The 19,462-nt window shown below is 39.4% G+C and overlaps 1 protein-coding gene and 1 long non-coding RNA gene across 3 annotated transcripts; one reads left to right on the top strand and one right to left on the bottom strand.

Moving 5' to 3' along the window:
- Positions 1-1,787: 1,787 nt before the first annotated feature.
- fam83d.S (family with sequence similarity 83 member D S homeolog) lies at positions 1,788-12,192 on the bottom strand. 2 transcript variants are annotated; one of them, XM_018238416.2, is made up of 4 exons: positions 11,635-12,189; positions 6,333-6,500; positions 5,973-6,097; positions 1,788-5,282 (listed from the first exon to the last, which is right to left on the bottom strand). In XM_018238416.2, the coding sequence occupies exons 1-4, from the start codon at positions 12,082-12,084 to the stop codon at positions 4,340-4,342; spliced, it is 1,686 nt and encodes a 561-aa protein (XP_018093905.1). In that variant the 5' UTR covers positions 12,085-12,189; the 3' UTR covers positions 1,788-4,339. The 2 variants fall into 2 exon arrangements, with proteins under 2 accessions (XP_018093905.1, XP_041434245.1); XM_041578311.1 differs by lacking the exon at positions 6,333-6,500 and having other exon boundaries at positions 11,635-12,192.
- Positions 12,193-12,460: 268 nt separating this feature from the next.
- On the top strand, positions 12,461-16,037 carry LOC121398859. Its single transcript, XR_005964551.1, has 3 exons — positions 12,461-12,883; positions 15,569-15,600; positions 15,720-16,037. It is a non-coding gene; the product is annotated as an uncharacterized LOC121398859 (long non-coding RNA).
- Positions 16,038-19,462: the final 3,425 nt, after the last annotated feature.

Here is a 19,462-nt window from a genome sequence, read left to right as displayed (position 1 = left end):
ACATCAGAACTCACCGTTTATAAGGATATAACTTACAAGATATTCATGGCTTTTGTGTATTATATAGTGAATAAAGTACCCCCTCTTGTAAAATATAAGGATATTATAAGTTACCGAGGAGTTTCATGACCATATAAAAATACGAGGCCGAAGGCCGAGTGGTTTTTATACAGGTCATGGAACTCCGAGGTAACCTCTAATATCCTCATATTTTGCAACTGGGGGTACTTTATTTATTATAATACACACATTTCAGTGAGTCATGTGACAAATGACATCAGAACTCACCGTTTATAACTGATGACATCAGAACTCACCGTTTATAAGGATATAATTTACAAGATATTCATGGCTTTTGTGTATTATAAGGATATAATTTACAATATATTCATAGCTTTTGTGTTTTATACATATATATATATATATATATATATATATATATATATATATATAAATATATAAAACACAATGAAATGCAGCTCATCCCTTACCTCATTAGGTGCACGTGGTCAGGCTTGATATACAAATTACACAATTTAACACAGCACTCCAACATATAGCCCCCTGGGAAAACCTGTTTTGCACAACTGAACTGTAACTTTAATAAAAAAAGACTTTGTTACAAGGTTTGTACAAGGTATGTATAAGCTAAAGCGCCCCGTCAAGGCAGTGTCCATGCGTCAGTCCTAAGTGAAAAAAGTATTATCTTTGGGAGGAGAAAGACCATACCCGCTTTTCTCTTTATTTAGCATGATCTCTGCCACCAAAGATAATACTTTTTTCACTTAGATAGGACTGACGTATGGACACTGCCTTGACGGGGCGCGTCAGCTTATGCATGCTTTGTACAAACTTTGTAACTAAAAGTGTTTTTTTTTTTATTAGTTACAGTTCAGTTGTGGAAAACAGGTTTTCCCAGGGGGCTATATGTTGGAGAGCTGTGGTAAATTGTGTAATATATAGGTGAGCCGAAACGCGTTGATACACCATGCACCAATAAATAATGCTTTGATACACGCTGGATGGCGTTCGCTGTGAGTGCTTTCATGGACTGTGAATATATATATATATATATATATATATATATATATATATATATACACATACACACACAGGTCCGCCATCAGAAATCATGGGGCCCCGAACAGCAAAAATGGTAGCCCCACCTAGATCCTGCCCACACCACAGTAAAAAGTCCACACCAGCACTAAATGGTAAACCCCCGCACTCATAATTTATAAAAACCTATTGGTGGTCAGTACCCCCTTATAATTAAAAAAAAAAATTGGCGGCCAGGGTCCCAAATAAAAGTTTTTTTTAAAAAAACCCATTGGTGATCAGGGCCTCGCTACAAGTTAAAAAAATCATTGGTGGTGAGGGCCCCCCTATAAATAAAAAATTGCGCTAGGCCCCCCCCCATTAAAATTTTTTACCAAAACATTGGTGGTCAGGGCCCCCTACAAGTTTTATAAAAAAAATTGGTGGCTGCTTCAGGACGTCAACTTTGTCTATTTTCATGTCTTCGGGTCTTTTCGCCGATTCGGGGCTGTTTGGCTTTTCCACGGTTCCGAACTTTGGAAGAGGCGCCACAACTTTGGCGCTATCAAGGGGGGCCCAGCTCTTTTATACACACACACATATATTTATATAAAAAATATCAGGTGTTCATCAGTTTAAAACTTCTATAACTGTATATACAGCAGGCATATCTGTAAAGGGATAATAGATTTAGAGGAACCAACAGAGAAAATAAACATTTCACATTGTATAAAATTAGACAAAACTGGTTTAAAATCAGAAGTTTAATAAACCTTTTCCCAAACAAACACAAATTAATTTACTGTATCCCGAGACATGCAGGAAATTAAAACATTTTTACTAGATAATATTTACATAGCAAACATAACAAACCCATAAACCTGAACCACCCAAAAGTGCCTAATCCAAGTCTTCACCATGCCGGCTACGCTACAGGTTTATGAAATAAAAGTGTTTACATAAAACACAAACTTGGGGTCTGTATTTTTTTTTCAAAGTGTTGAATGTAACCGTATATACACTGTATATTGCTGTTTTAGCACATCCTGCTTGCTGACATGAATTTTGAGTAGATTAATTATTTGGTGATTATTATTAAGAAGATAGTTCCATTTCTAACCTCTTTTTCTAGCAGGAATATCATCTGCATAGACTGCACAAACAACATCAATAATGATGTTCCTTTACAGTCAAGAAGGTGAGCTACTTTACACGTAATTATTAGCTCTAAATTAAAGAAAGAATAATAATAGGGGTAATTTAAGATCTCCTAGGCAGTGTGCAAAAAATAAAATTGGTGCAATGCATATTGCCTTTCTTCAGGTCTCTGTTTCATTTCAGAGAACAGAGACTAGTGGCTGCTCCAAAGAATATAGGGCTGAATGTGAGGGTAGGAAGGGGGGGGGAATTTAGACACCTCCCCCACTCATCCCCATATCCATTAGATGTGCAATATAGGAAGCAGCAGAAGCCACCGACCACATCAGGGCCCTGTTATTACCACTTGCCCTAAGGCAGGGCTGGTCTGCACCCTCAGATGCACCTTGCACCCTTTTTTTCCCCAGCACGAGGTTGGTTCCTATTACAATCTAATCATTGATCTGTAAGCCAATCAATTGGGTCAACCAGATTTGACCCTCCACATTGCTGCCCAAAATTGAGTAAAGAAATGCTAAATGTGCAGATGTTATAGTGTAAGTAAAATACTCCTTAGTGCTTTATTCACACTGCAGGATATTCTATGGTAAAAAAAAATTTATATACATGACAAATATTTGGAACACTACTAAGGGACTAATAAAATATGTTTCCCTGCCAAAAATGCAGAATCCATGTCGCCGGAAAGAATTTATGATTCTATGTTTCCATGTTATAGTAAAGTCAATTAGAAATGTGGGTTGCCAAGCAACCAATGGTCCTGGAGCAAACCACTGTGACTGGCAAGTCTAGGGTTAAGGGAAAAAAAACATGCTGTTATAGCCCAAGCAAACTATATTCAATTGATAAAAGAATGTAGGTCGGTGTTTTTGTGCACCTTTGCTGGCCGATTGGTTAAATACCCAATTTTTTAAGACTGGAAAAAGTAGTGAAAGAATATATACATTACAAAATACTGTAGTGATGTACAACATCTCAGATAGTAACTACTATGCTCATCTCTGGTATAAGCGCCGTCAAGCAGGGTGTTCGTTATACATAAACTCTTTCTCCGAGACACTGCTTGCTTTTTTTTTTGTCTGATTATTCAGTGGTGTTCTCCACCCACACGCATTTGTTTTCAGAAGGTGCAGCAATGGACTCAAAATAAATAGTTGATGAAAGTCAAATAAAACTGATGCCAATGTTAAAATACATATTAAACAAAGACGGGGGTGAAGAGTGTCAATTTATCCGAGTCGTCGAAGAGAAATCTTAGTAATGCTGCAAACATTCCTACATGGCAGGCACAAAATGGCATTCTATATCCGTCTGTCTTGTCTGTGCAAGTACATGTGTTTTGATCTGATCAAGTTTAATAGGAAGAATATGGCAAAACTGGTAACTTCTTTATGGGAAACAGCAGGTGCACAAACTGCTGGATGTCCAATTTAATTACATTGATGTACAAAAACAAATGGTCTTTCCTTGTGTTCTCCAATTGGAGTATGGGCTGTTTGTTGAGCATTGATATGGTTCGCAGGAAAACTGTAAAATAACCCTAAGACCGATGAAATGGCATTCAAGATGGCAATGATTTTAGTCTCATAGATAAGCCAATAGGTGCTAATTTTATGAACTGTTATTTAGTCTATATACTGCTGGATACTCACTGTGGGTGTTTTGTAGCAGACGGAGTAGAGACTACTGTAAACATGTCAATCACTTAATCATTGAAGACACATAAACAAGGCACTGGTTTGATACTGGAGCAAGGAAGCCTTTTTTTCAAAGCAATCACTGAGGTGTTTCAAACAGCAGGTGACATGAAATTCCCTTCACATCCATCTACAATAGAAAAGGAGTCTGAACTTGTTCCTACAAGTAATGCAATTTCCAACTTGCCTCTTCTTTTTATGCCTAAGGTTAGGCTTTTCCCTCAAAGGGGAATGAGTAAAGAACGTTAGAAATATCTATAAAAGGGGAGCGTTTTTTGTCAAAAATATTCTATTGCCCAAACGCTGGAGAAGACAACATGCTACTCATTTTAAGGCACTGGAAAGAAGTAAAGTGCTTCAAAGAGATATAAAGCAGTAGTGAAAGCACATAAATAAAACACTGGAAAGGTTTAATAATAGACCTTACACCTGGCATAAACCCCTAGTCACATGTTAGGATAAAAGCGCACCCCATCTCGAAGATTGAGGAGACTACTGTGCATAACATCTCTCCTCTGTAGACCGTAACACAGGGCATCGTTGGTCATGTAAGAATTAGGTACACGGTTTCGATTAGACAATATGGACACCATATTGTTGAGTTTAGAGCGGATGGTGGAGTAGTGAAACTGCCTCTCCTTGGTCAGTTTCTTCAAGCAATTTCCCAGAGTATACTCGGGCTGATAAAAGGCAGTGACAGAGAAATCAGATGACTTCATAGAACAGTTTGAGCCAGTACTGGTTGTTGAAGCAGAAGAAAATGAGGATGAAGAATAGTTTGAGGCGTTAGAGAGTCGGGCTACTGTAGAAGCAGGTGCTGGTGCCTGGGTTGTACTTTGTGCAGGTTCTGTTGTCTGAGTGGTAATTGATCTTGAGACCATTATGGTTTGGGTGGAAGCTATTCTTGTGAATACAGAGGTCTGTGTGGCAGCACTTGCAGCAGCTACTGAAGTCTGAACACCGACATCCACCCCTTTTATACGATTCTCCCCCTCCCATGGCTCTGTCTGAACTTCTACATTCTGAGTCTCCTTGAGCCCTGAGATAATGTCACAATTCTGGAGCCACTCCTCTTCTGCAGCTTTGTCCAGGGCAATAGCATTTCTGTATTTGGCACTGGATTCATCCAATTGCTTTTTTGGGGTGCTGGAAAGCTTAGCCAGATCCATGCGCAAAAGGCTGCTTATTGTAGGTTTTTTGGAGGGAGGCATTTTATAGGGAAGTTTGTCCAGGCAAACAGCGCGGGATCTTATAGCTGTGAGAAGCTTGGCACTGATTGGGTTAGACTGGGCATAAAGAACCCTGAACTGCAAGTCAAACTTCTCTACTACTTGTCCAGACAAAACAAGCATGTTACTACTGTTAAGCTTTCCATCAGTCCACGTGAAGCTGAAAAAAAAATAAAAAAATGATAATAATATTTGTCAGTCCACCAAAAACCAGATACACAAGTGTTGTGCAATGCATTTACTGTATTCTTACACTTACACTAGGCTAATCCCACCTAATAAAAGGACAATACCGATCCATTCTTCCCTCAAAAACATATTCACCAGGAGGATAAGAAATGTATTGGTGTACAATATGAAGCCCTAGCTTGCTGGAGGGTGACATACAGTATGAGGTTCTGTTACTCACAGTCCAGGAATGAAATTATAATGCAGTGTTGTCCTGCACTGATTTAAACTGATGCATTTGCTTCAGAAAGACTACTATTGTTTATATAAACAAGCTGCTGTGTAGCTATGCATGCAGCCATTCAAGCATAGGATACAAAGTAGATAACAGATAAGTTCTGAAGAATCCCATTATATACTACAGAGCTTATCTGTTGTGTATCCTGTGCCTTTTCTCCTCTTTCAGCTTTGAATGACTGCCTCATGGCTATACAGCAGCTTGTTTATATAAACTATTTTAGGGTTTCTGAAGTAAACACACCAGTTTTACCCGTGCAGCATGATAGTACATTATAATTTTCATTACTTTAAAAGACTTAAATTTTTTGGTGTTACTGTTCCTTTAAGAGTATTTCCATCAAGTTTAACTCCATATCAGGCAATTATGCATTCCAAGTCACACCTGTAATTTCCTGTTGCCACTTTAACTCCATCTACCAGCAAAAACTTCTCCCGCACCTTCCCAACGATCTTGGTGCCGGAACGTGTATAATAATTGTTCCCAGTTAATGTTCGGACTCTCATGTGCTGCAAAGAACAAAGCAGTAGTCAATGTCAAGGCAAGGCTATAGAATGCCTAGTATACATATTTGCCACTCAATAAGGGTTTGTCTCCAAAAATAATACCTATACAGAACTATGGCTATTAGGATGATTAGCAATGAAATCTGGATGACATTTACACTGGCAAGGTAACCAACTGCATTCCCCGGCTCCATTTCACTATTTGTCAACCTAAGAACCAATCAGTCTGCTTATTTACCGGCTCTGTTTCAATGGAAACACCCAGATTGCAACACATAGTAAGGAAGTGAGGAACTTGTGTCTGGTCCAACAGAATGTAGACGGGGACCCTACGTTTCCGGCAAGCCTCGTGGATATCCCTGAATATGTCATTATCCGTAAAGCAGTCCATAACCAAGGCAATGACCTGTAAATTAAGGGCAATATTCAGTACAAATACAAAAAATAGGTCTACATCCAGTACTCAGTATTATATGTGCCAGGGCTGCCCATCCAAAGGACTGGTGGATTTAGCTCCTTAGGTAAATGTTTAGCGCTCCCATGTTCCAAGTCGAAAACGAAAAGCTGGGCAGCTGTTTACCATGGCTTTTACTGACAAATTAAACCCTCTTATTAATATAGTATATTCTGCCATTAAAGCTCTGGTTTCCAGGACTATGAAAAGGTTCTGCAGGAAATATGAAAAAAAAAAGTTTGAATAACCTACGCCTACCAAGCCATGAATAAGGAACTAATGTAATCAAAGAATTATGGATGTTGACTTGCTAAAAGTGCATTTATTAATAATTTCAAATTGTTTTCAGTTTGGTGGAAATATTTAAGAATATACTGATCCCTGTCGGCTCAAATGCTTGTATTATTAATGTAATGGCAGAAAGAGAGGGAAAGAGAAGCATCTGCAGAGCCGCAGGACAAGTTCAAACACAACTGGCAGACTTACTGGGTTTTCAATTCATTTTCCCAGCATTGTCAGCAGTCCCTCCAGGGAATACAGTAATGTAGATGCTATGCTCACAGTGCAACGGGTGTTTAATTGTTAAATATAACCACCGATGGCATAATAATAAATGCACACACACAGTAGTCCCCACCAAAGCAACCTTCATGTCTTTATAAAGGCGGGTTTTGGGCCTGGAGGTTTGTAACCATTGCAATACAAAAAAAAAAACAAAACATATTTCAATATCCAAATCACCTTAAGAGAGAACTTAAATGGGATTTCCACCAATTAAAAAAAAACTGTTCTGCTCTAGGTCTGTAAATCAGCTGACTTCCATTATATTATTTCCAGCAGTGCAGAGCCTAGAAACAGTCAGCTGCTTTCAGTAGCAATAATATTTGCACATAACTTTTGATTCACTAAAAAAACTGGGTTTGCTTCAGTAACCAGACTATAATGTATATAAATAAGCTACTGTGTAGCCATGGGAACAGACATTGAAGTTGAACAGAGCAATGGGGCACACTACTGCACAGCAGAGAACAGATAAGCTATATACAATACAATGGTTGTAGTTCTTGCACAGAAGGCTTTTGACTTTAAACTGTAGGTTGGATGAATAGAGTCACTAGATCTGCAGAATATATGTTATCTGACATATTCCAATAAGTGTTAGTTCACGAACACGCGGCACAGCGTTTTTCAAAGTCGCCCAAAGTCAAGGAAACTTGGTTCGACTTCAGAAAATGCCTCGCCGTGTGTGCTTTAGCACAGGCGACTTTTCATTATAGCGGATGGGAAGACAAGAGGAGGCAGTTCTGGGAGATTGTCGCCCAGAAGAAGAGGCGATAAGTCCCCAGGCGACAAAATCTCCCCGAATCTCCTTGTGTGAACTAACCCTAAAGCAGTAGCTATAAAACCAGTAACAAAAATGCCTGTGCTTGCATTAGGCCTTGAGACCCAATTCAGGCATCCAAGGTGCTCAGTTAGTAAAGAGGACGGATTACCAAGGGAGCTCCTGCCATGAAGCAGGTTACCAGGGGCCTCAGAAAGCTGATGTTAAAATACCGGTTTTGAAACCAGAAGTGCAGAGAGCACAACTGTAACCTCTACACTAGTGATGCCTCCTTCCTTTCCCCTGTAGGAGTGCATATAAGGGTCGGGGGTTGCACTGGGTAGGCCACCTCAGCGTGGCATGAAGTTGGCTCCTTATTGTTCAATAACAATTATTGGGTTTCCGTAATGGACCATAGGCAGTGACGTTGGCACCTGAGTGTGATTGGCCAGGCTTGAGGCAAAGCATATGTGGTTGGTATTAGAATAGAATTAGATATAAGGGTGGTTGAATATTGATCATACTGCATGTCCAAGGCATTATATTAAAATAATGATATCATACAAAGAAGTCTATGGTGCCTTTGAGCAGAATTGTTGCTTTAATAACTCCTTGGAAGGCCAATCTGGCCCACAGGTCTCCAGCTCTAGGAGATGCCTAAGCCTGAAAGATATACAGAAGAATGTATATAAGTTGATAAGGCTGCATAGGTGGGCAGCAACACATGTACTGTCCAGGGTTTGATAACTGGATATTACATGTTACAACGGTTCATTTGGTGTTAGTAATACTTGGACATTCGTAGGCTTTGGTGGCGGCAGTTACTTTTATGGTTGTCGATTTATTGGATTAGGGTGGGGGGAACAAATTCCTCCTGGATGCAGAACAATGTGACAGCCAAAAGGCATTGGCTACTAGAGCATGAATTGCTCTCTAGGGTCATCCTCTAGAATCTGAAGGGCATGCTATTTTCCTGTATTATTTCCAATCAGCCATTATTTTGGGTTAAGGAGTTATTTTTATGAGGGGGGGGGCTTGTTGTGGATATGAAAATACTTGCCATATTAACCCCCCACAAGCACTGAGAGCATACCTTCTATATTACAGGCTTCCCTAAGGGGACTGCAGACAAAGCTGGGAGAATTCATACAAGACACCCACAATTCACTTTGTTTCATGACAGAACCTGCTTTGTGTCCCACCTGCAGCAACAGGCCCCCCATTCCTGCTTGCTCTGTATCCCACCCATGCATCAGTGCCTCTGGCACTTGCCTCAAGCAAAGCCGTTAAATGAACAGAGCAAACAAGACGGCATTATATGCTCATAGGGAGGGGAGAAATGGGGCATTGTAAACTTTTGGAGATGGCCAGGTTTTTGGAGGGGGTGCCCAGGAATGGGGGGGAGGGGCTTATGCAGATTTTAACATTTAGACTTGTGGCCAAAAAAGAGAATACTGAGCCCAGCTGTCATGTGTGTAGCTTTAGGGCTAAGCTAGAGAGATTTTTACATAAAATGCAAACTTGGATCACTTTTCAGAGGGAAGTTGTATAAGAGAGCAGAGCATGCGGAAAGTTATAGTTCAACAAATGTCAATAAATTTAATTAGTAGCAGCTAGAAATACAGCAGTTTGCCCTATTGGGACAAACATAAAATCCCCAATTACAGCAAGGAGCTGCAGCAATTCTTCTCCACGTGGGAAGGACACAAGCTCAAGGGTAATGGAACACTGGACAATTTTCAGAGTTTTGTCCCCCTTAAGAGTTATAGAGGTGACAGGAATGATACCAATTCCCAATGGATGGATGAAAAACTACAACACAGTCACAATTTGCTTCTTTTGTGTCTGTAACTACATAAGACAAGGCACAATTGTAGCATTTCCCATTCCCTTGAATAGGGCGGGGGTCGAATTATTATCCACCCTTACAGCAACAAGTGATGCATTTGTGCCTCTGCTTCCCTAATAGTCCGACCACTGGCACAAAAACCTCTGACTTTGCAACAGATCAACAGACCTTCAGAGGAACTGACTGCAGTCCTGCTACATTATTTGCAGAAACCAGAGAAGGGATAAACAAAAATTTCTTTTAATAGCAATTACACCAATAGAACTGCTTAACATATATTGGAAAATGCTTAAAGGACCAGCAACATCAAAAAATGTAATGGTTTTAAAGTAGTATATATATATATATATATATATATATATATATATATATATATATATATATATATATATATATATATATATATATATATATATATATATATATATATATAGTGTTACCCTGCACTAGTAAACGGCTGTGTTTATATAAAACTACTATTGTTTATATAAAAAACCTGCTGTGACGCAATGGGGAAAAGGCTCAGGTTACACAGCAGATAAGCTCTGTAGAACATAATGGTGTTATCTGTTATCCACTATTTAACCAGTGCAATGTAGCCTTTTTTCAATTTCCGCAATTACTACTCAGCAGCTTGTTTATATGAGAACTATAGTAGTGTTTCTGAAGCAAACAGATCAGGTTTACCAGTGCAGGGCAACACTATGTAATATTTTCATTATTTTAAAACACTTTCATTTTTTGGTGTTACTGTTCCTTAAAAAAAAAACAAATTTGGGTGTATCTCCTCTTAAACCCAGAGAATAGATCTTATCCTAGTATCATGCTGGATGTGTGCTGTTCAGGGTTGCCAGGTTTACCGCCAAATTGGGCTGTTTTTAAAATGTAGTGGCGGGTTTTAAAAGGCTACTTTTGGCCTCGTGTTTTTATATGGTCATGGAACTCTTTGGTGACTTCTAGTTAGGGATGCACCGAATCCAGGATTCGGTTTGGGATTCGTACAGGATTCTGCTTTTTTCAGTTCATATTTTACAACTGGGGGTACTTTATTTATTATAATACACAAGTTTCAGTGAGTCATGTGACAGAAATGACAACAGAACTCACCGTTTATAACTGATGACATCAGAACTCACCTTTTATAAGGATATCATTTACAAGATATTCATGGCTTTTGTGTATTATATAAAATACACAAAAGCCATGAATATCTTGTAAATGATATCCTTATAAACGGTGAGTTCTTATTTCATTTCTGTCACATGACTCCCTGAAACATGTGTATTATAATAAATAGAGTTCAGGGCCGCTTCTGCCATGAGGCAGGGTGAAACCCTTGCCTCAGGCGGCAGCGAGCGGCCAGTTACAAGGGGCGGCAAAAAGCCACCTCTTGTAACTTTAAGAGCCGAAATTCCGGGTTTTAACCCGGAAATTCGGCTCCGCTAGTGCAAAGAGCGCTCTAGCGCTCAATGCACTAGCGATACTGCCGCCTGAAACCCGCTCCGAGCGCGGAGCGGGAGAGGAGGGGGGCGGCATCTGGGCAGAATCGGCGCTGCCCCTGTTGCAAAATATGAGGATATTAGAAGTTATCTCGGAGTTCGATGACCTGTATAAAAATAGTCATGAAACTCCTCGGTAACTTCTAATATCCTCATATTTTACAAGAGAGGGGTACTTTATTCACTATGTATAATGTATTGTTAAGCACTTTTTCATGTCTACAGAAATATGTCCAAACTCACATGGAAAATGTTATAATGTCCTCTAGAAAAGTTATTGGAACATTCCAGACACTTATTTGCTACTCTTACTGTTTTACTTTATTTTAAAAAAAAAAAATTAGCATTTGCCTAGTTCTCTCATTAGTTCTCCAGCAGCTCCCCAACCAGCTGATCCCCAGGGCTCAGCAGCCTCACCTCTCGGGCAGATTTAATGAGCTCCCGGGCCGCCTCCTTGCAGATATAGATGGTGTTTTCGAAACTGGGCTGGAAGTGCACGTCCACCCGAGTCACCCCGCGGTACGAGCCGGTGCTGAAGGCCGGCCAGCCGAGCTCCAGAATAGGCGGCTCCAAGTCCGAGCGATCAGGGAAATAAGTGACGGACGAGCAATCGACCGAGGCGGACATTGAGTTCTCGTCATCTCCGCACGGGATCACCGAGGCGCAGCCCAGGATCTCCCCCACTTCCGGCTCTGACAAGAAGCTCGGCAGCCGCTCTCGCTTCAGAAAGTCGCGCATGGCTTCCGGACCCCCGGACATCAGCTCCTCCACCCCCAGCCGGTGAGCCTCGTTGTACTGATCCGGGGGAGCCGCGGGCCAGCGACCTCCAAAAGGCAGATCATCCAGGCACTGAGAGTTGTTAGCCATTATTATTAATATTATTATTATTATTATTATTACACACAGCCTACTAACCCGGAATCTACTCCGGGAACACTAGCGTACAGGAGCTGTGGAGTGTACTTATGAGGCATTTAAATCCAAACAAGCCCGGGGAGCGCGCTGATTGGTCAAGTCAAACACACCCCCACTGAATGATTCGACTGGAAGGAGCTAGACACGCCCCGTGCTGTCAATAGTGACCTATTACAGCTTTCCCTTACTACTACAGGAGGGGCAGGACAACCACGTGTTTGCTGCTGCTGCTGCTGCTGCCTGGGTGTCAGTTTGTCTCTATAGGATAATAAAAAAAAGTCTTTTAAAGGAAAACTATACCCCCAAAAGAATACGTAGGCAACAGATGGTTTATATCAAATTATGACATATTAAAGAATCTTGAACTGGAACAAGGTAAAGCTGAGCACACTTCCTCCTTTCTCCCGGTGGCCTGGTGCACAATGTAAGAGGGTATGGCAACCCCCAAAGGACAATTGTATAGAAATACACTGGCACTCAATTGAAATGCATGGTTACCCCTTGCTATTTATTTTGTGCGAATGTGCAACGTTTCGGGGCGAACCCCTTTATCAAGCATACCACAAAATAGAAGTGTAGACATTATAACAGGTATCCAATTGTAATAATTAGCATACATAATTGACCACCACCTGAAAAAAGGAATAAAGGCTTCACCAAGTCAAGCTGCCAAAAGCAGCGCAAGATCCGAAGGGGACATCGGAAGCCGAAGCACCAGACACCGGGGCAAGTACAAAAGACATTATCGCAGGTAACGTCTGTGTTTTAACCTCTCTAATCATGAACTGAGCAAACCCGAATTGACTGTGTTAGAGAAAGGCTTGGGTTTTGTTCCTACGTTTACTGTTCCGGCCTTTTCAGCATCCATTGATTTGTTTAAATTTACACTCTGTTTGAAACTTAAAGTATTTTTTGCTGACATACAGGATAGACCGAAACAGGATGTGGGGACACTTTCCCTTAAAAGCAAGTTGGGGGTTAGAAGTAATTTTATTCCTCCAGGTAATTACCCTTGTATTGAAGCGTTCGAATCAATTGTTGCCTCAGAAATGAATAAAGTAAAGCACAAAGTTTCTAAACAACATATAAAAAATACATCGGTTAATGAGAAAATTGCACTTAGTACTTTACAGCGAAACAGCAATATTACCATTACCAAAGCTGATAAAGGTGGGGGTATGATCATTCTTAATACTTGTGATTATAGAGCGGAGGCTAAACGCCAATTAGATAACATCACTCATTATCGACAATTAAATTCTGATCCCACGTTCAAGTTCAAAAATGAACTAAATATCTTTTTAAATTCAGCTGTAATGGAAGGAATAATCAGTGATGACATCTATCAATTATTGAGTACTGCACATCCTAAAATCCCCAAAATATATTTTCTTCCCAAGATTCACAAACACCCTACTAATCCACCTGGACGGCCGATTGTGTCCAATGTCGGGTCAATGTGGCAACCTTTAGATATATATATTGATACATTCTTACAGGAGGTGTTATCCACCTTGAAACCCTGTTTAGTGGACACCACTGATTTTCTTAATAGACTCCATGACATTGATATGCCAGCAGGTGAATTTCTATTGTGTTCACTAGATGTTAAAGATCTGTATACGTTAATACCGCACCAGGAAGGGATTGAGAGTATTCGTAGATATCTTACTAAGGGGTCTCTACCTAATCACATGATTCATTTCATTTGTGAGCTATTGGAATTTGTTTTACTAAAGAATTATTTCCAGTTTGAAAGAGATTTTTATTTACAGATGTGAGGCTGTGCCATGGGTGCCAACATGGCACCAGCCTATGCAAATATATTCATGGATCACTTTGAGCAGACTTATATTTTTTCCAATGAACCATTTTCTCAGCATATTCACGCTTATATGCGATATGTTGACGATACGTTCTTTTTGTGGTTTGGGTCCAGGGATGAGTTGGATGAGTTCCTCACATATCTTAATAATATACATCCAACTATAAAATTTACAATGGAGGTCAATTCTATGGAAATGCATTTTTTGGATGTCAATGTTACATATTCTGAGGGAAAGTTTGTTACTACCGTATACACTAAGCCCACTGATCATAACAATCTGTTGAGACCCACGTCCTACCACCCACCAGGGCTTATTAAAGGTTTGCCAAAAAGCCAATTTTTATGTGTAAAACTCATTACATCTAACGAGTTGTATGAAACAGAGTCCAATAAAATGTTATTTAAATTTTTAGAGAAAGGCTATGATAAAAACAATTTGGAGTCTCTCAGAGAGGAGGTAAAATGTATGCCCAGACAACAACTACTGTCCAAAAAAACTGTAATTCCCAATAAAATACAGAGAATACCATACATATCGGCTTATGATAGTAATTCTAAATTATATCGTAATATAATTTTGAAATACTGGAGTATACTAAGTAATGATCTTAAGTATGGTCACTTATTTCAACAACCTCCCCTTTTTTCCTACAAACGTGGGAAAAGTATTGATGACCTTATCAAACCTAAGAAACATGGCCAACCGAGGGTTAATACACTTGTTAAAATAACATCGAATGGTACCTTCCCATGTAGGAATTGCGGGCATTGCAACAGCATTATACAGGGGAACTACGTAACACACCCACAACAGGGTTCAAAGCACACCATTAGGGGGTGCTTTACATGTGAGAGCAGTGACGTTATATACTGTATCAAATGCCCGTGTGGGCTTACATATATTGGTCAAACCTCTAGACCAGGGATCCCCAACCTTTTGAACCCGTGAGCAACATTCAGAAGTAAAAGGAGTTGGGGAGCAACACTAGCATGAAAAATGTTCTTGGGATGCCAAATAAAGGCTGTGATTGGCCATTTGGTAGCCCTTATGTGGATTGTCAACCTACATTGAGGCTTTGTTTGACAGTGCACCTGTTTTTTATACAACCAAAACCAAGTCTTGAATTCAAAAATAGGCACCTGCTTTGAGGCCACTGAGAGCAACATCCAAGGGGTTGGAGAGCAACCTGTTGCTCACGAGCTACTGGTTGGGGACCACTGCTCTAGACCAATAAAAATTAGGCTCAATGAGCATAAATGTACTATACGTAACTACAAACCACAGGTCCCACAATTACCTGAGAAGATAAGGATACAATAAAATCTAGAAAGGAAACGTTGTTGGCTAAACATTTTTTTACACAGGGCCATCGTGTGGCACAATTAAGATGGTAGATCTTAGAAAAGGTAATATGTAGTTCAACAAGGTCAGAATAAAAAACGCTTCTTACTCCAAAGAGAATGCTTCTGGATTTGGTTACTCCAGTCCAGAAGTCCGAAAGGTCTAAATGAGGAGTACAACCTATCTTGTTATATATGAATACTCTGTATTTTCAAATTTTAAGAAGCTGATTAGTACTAAATTGTTTCTTTCTTGTTTCTCCACAGATAAGAAAATCTTATATATTCTCCAGGGACAGGTAAATTACCTTATCTGTAATAGGGTCAGTTTGTTACTATATTAAAAGATTCTTTGTTTTAATTTTAACTATTAGGCTGTAACTTAGCTACTATGTATCTTTTTTATCTTGTCTTTTAGATACACATTGTATTTTAATACACAGAAGTGAGTAATCACATTTGGATAACCTTTTTTGACCTACAATTGCTAGCCCTGTTGATCTTTTTTGGACAGCACCTTGGATTGGATTTTAATTTTTTTACCTTTTTCTGATTGGACTACACACAGGGCAAGCAAAGGGGAGGAGGTGGTGGTCAATTATGTATGCTAATTATATTACAATTGGATACCTGTTATAATGTCTGCACTTCTATTTTGTGGTATGCTTGATAAAGGGGTTCGCCCCGAAACGTTGCACGTTCGCACGAAATAAATAGCAAGGGGTAACCCTGCATTTCAATTGCCTTGAGTGCCAGTGTATTTCTATACAATATTAAAGAATCTTACCATACTGGTATATATGTTTAAATAAATCTTGCCCTTTTACATCTCTTGCCTTGAACCACCATTTCATTTTGGTCTCTGCGCTGCCTCAGAGATCACCTGACCAGAAATAATACAACGCTAAAGGGCAGAGCTATCAAGGGTTGAATTTCGAATAAAAAAAAAAAACCTTTGAAATTAGAATAAAAAAAGACCAACCGAAATGTATTAATAAAATTCGGTGAATAGGCCGTTTTCGTTGAAATTCAAAAGTTTTTTCAAAGTCCACCAATTGACTCCAAATAGGTTTTAGGAGGTCCCCCATAGGCTAAAACAGCAATTCGGCATATTTCGATATTAGGATTTCCTAATTTTTTTCAAATTCGAATCGAATTTGGACAATTCTCCAGTCGAAGTACACAAAAAATATATCGAAATTAGAATTTTCTTCATTCGAATTTTCACTTCAACCCTTGAGAAATCTGCCCCTTAGGGCTGGACTCCACAAGTGTTTTTGGTTGGATCGACGCCCACCGACAAACGCACAGGACAAGTCGGATGGAGTCGCACACGTGAAGATATAATTGATTAAAAAGTAGGAGGTAACAATTCGACACAACTGTCAGATGTGGACGCAGAAAGCAGCGTATTCATCCAACAGTTGGACCATGTAGTTGTTATCTCCAACTTTTCATTCAGTCCAATTATATCTTCATGCATGCGACGCCACCTGACTTGTCACGTGCGTTTTGTTGGCGGGCGTCAATCTGACCAAAAACGCTTGTGGAGCTCTACCCTAACTGTAACAGGAAGAAGTGTGGAAGCAAAAGACAGAACTCTGTCTGTTAATTGGCTCATGTGACCTAACATGTATGGTTTGTTTGTGTGCACCGTGAATCCTACGATCCCAGGGGGCGGCCCTTATTTTTTAAAATGGCTATTTTCTATTCAGGATTACCCAATGGCACATACTACTAAAAAAGTATATTATTATGAAAATGGTTTATTTACATGAAGCAGGGTTTTACATTTGAGCTGTTTTATTCAATGTTTTTTTCTAAAGACCTACATTGTTTGGGGGTATAGTTTTCCTTTAAATAATTTGTCCAAAGTCCTTGTAGTTCTCCTTTGATCCGACTTGTATAAAACTCGTTCCCCTTCGAGTGTATACCCTGTAAACTCCAAAATGAAGCGAGTCAGCGCTAAAAAAAAAGCTCAGGAGATTGAGCACGTAGCAAATCAGGCAGTATGCAAGGGAAGGAAGAAGAGAAAAATATTTTCGAATTTTTGAGTTTATTTTAGTGTAATTCGACTAGGGAATAGTTAAAATTCGATTCGTGTATTTAAAAAAAAATCGAATTTGAATTTCGAAATTTATCATGTACTGGCCCTTGAATTTGACTATTCGCCACCTTAAACCTGCCGAATTGCTGTTTTAGCCTATGAGGGTCCAGGAATCAATTTGAAGTTGTTTGGAAACAAAAAAACTTGAAAAAACTCGAATCGAATCAAGTTTGTGGGTCGATCCCATTCATCCGAATTTAAAAATGAGATTTTTTTCCCCCCATATTTTGAGTTCATGGAAGTTTATGGGAGTTTTTACAAACTCCCATGAACTTGAAATTCGACCCTTGATAAATCTGCCCCATAGTGTAGTAAGTTACTTAATGTTGTAGTTTTACAACATCATACACTCGCATTCCAATCATATTTAGCCCAGAGTGTGTATAAATGACAATTCACACTCTTTAGATGCACCACGAGTTAGTGATTGATGGGTACTCACGAATAATCTCTGCACACATCTAATTTGTCAGTGTAGCTTTGCCTGTAGCTGCTTCTCTGGGCTAAATAAAATTGGGAGTGTATGATGTTGTTAAACTACAACATTAAGGGGCCCATTTACTTAGCTCGAGTGAAGGAATAGAAGAAAAAAAACTTCGAATTTCGAATGTTTTTTTTTGGCTACTTCGACTACGACTTTGACTTCGAAACGAACGATTCGAACTAAAAATCGTTCGAATATTCGACCATTTGATAGTCGTACTGTCTCTTTACAAAAAAACTTCAAACCCCTACTTCGCCACCTAAAACCTACCGAGGTGCCATGTTAACCTATGGGAAAGGTCCCCATAGGCTTTCTAACATTTTTTAGGGCGAAGAAAAATCGTTTGATCGATGGATTAAAATCCTTCGAATCGAACGATTCCAAGGATTTAATCGTTCGATCAAGTGATTTTTCATTCGATCAAACTATTTACGGTAAATCCTTTGACTTCGATATTCGAAGTTGAAGGATATACATTCAGCAGTCGAATATTGAGGGTTAATTAACCCTCGATATTCGACCCTATGTAAATCTGCCCCATGTAACTTAGTACACTATATATTATTTTTCTCTTCTTCCTTCCCTTGCATACTGCCTGATTTGCTACGTGCTCAATCTCCTGAGCTTTTTTTAGCGCTGATTTGCTTAATTTCTTTGGAGTTTACTATCCATAGGATTATACCAAACTCTAACAAAAACTCTATGGGTATTCGATAAGAACATGATCAGTTTGGCATGCAGTTAAATATAATGTATTGGTAACTATTATTCTGCTTCTTCAGAAGCCCTGCTAACAACAACCAGAGGCCTGTAGCTTTAGTGTCAGAGAGAGCTGATGTACATGGGAACCCACACAGCAGCCCTATGCAATTACACAGACCTATTCAATGGATTATTGTTATGGTTCAATAGATAATTAGTTTTACATGGGAAGTATTCCATATAGCTAATATAATATGCCCTTTAAAGAGGTGGTTCACCTTTGAGTTAACTTTTAGTATGTTATAGAATGGCAAATTCTAAGCAACTTTTCAATTGCCCTTATTTTTTCTTTTCTATAGTTTTTGAATTATTTGCCTTCTTCTGACTCGTGCCAGCTTTCAAATGGGGGTCACTGACCCCATCTCAAAAACAAAGTGCTCTGTAAGGCTACTTATTTATTGTTATTGCTTATCAACTTTCTATTCAGGCCTCTCCTATTCATATTCCAGTCTTTTATTCGAATCAATGCAGATGGCTAAAATAGCAAACTGGAGAGCTGCTGAATAAAAAGCAAAATAACTCAAAAACCACAAGTAATAATAAATTAAAACTAAAGGCAAATTGGCTCAGAATCTCATCTATATCATACTAACAGTTAACTCAAAGGTGAACAACCCCCTTTAGGGCTAGTCCACACGAGGAGATTCGGGGAGATTTTGTCGCCTGGCGACTAATCGCCTCGTCTTTTGAGCGACTATCTCCCCGAACTGCCTCAGCGTTTTTCCCCATAGGCTACAATGAAAAGTCGCCTGCGCTAATGCACACGGGCGATGCATTTTTAGGCAACTTTTGGCGACTATTGAAAACA

Source organism: Xenopus laevis, chromosome 9_10S (genome assembly GCF_017654675.1).
Source record: "Xenopus laevis strain J_2021 chromosome 9_10S, Xenopus_laevis_v10.1, whole genome shotgun sequence".
NCBI classification, from domain to species: Eukaryota; Metazoa; Chordata; class Amphibia; order Anura; family Pipidae; genus Xenopus; species Xenopus laevis.
The sequence above is the reverse complement of the archived record's forward strand: the minus strand, read 5'-3'. Positions and strand labels throughout refer to the sequence as shown.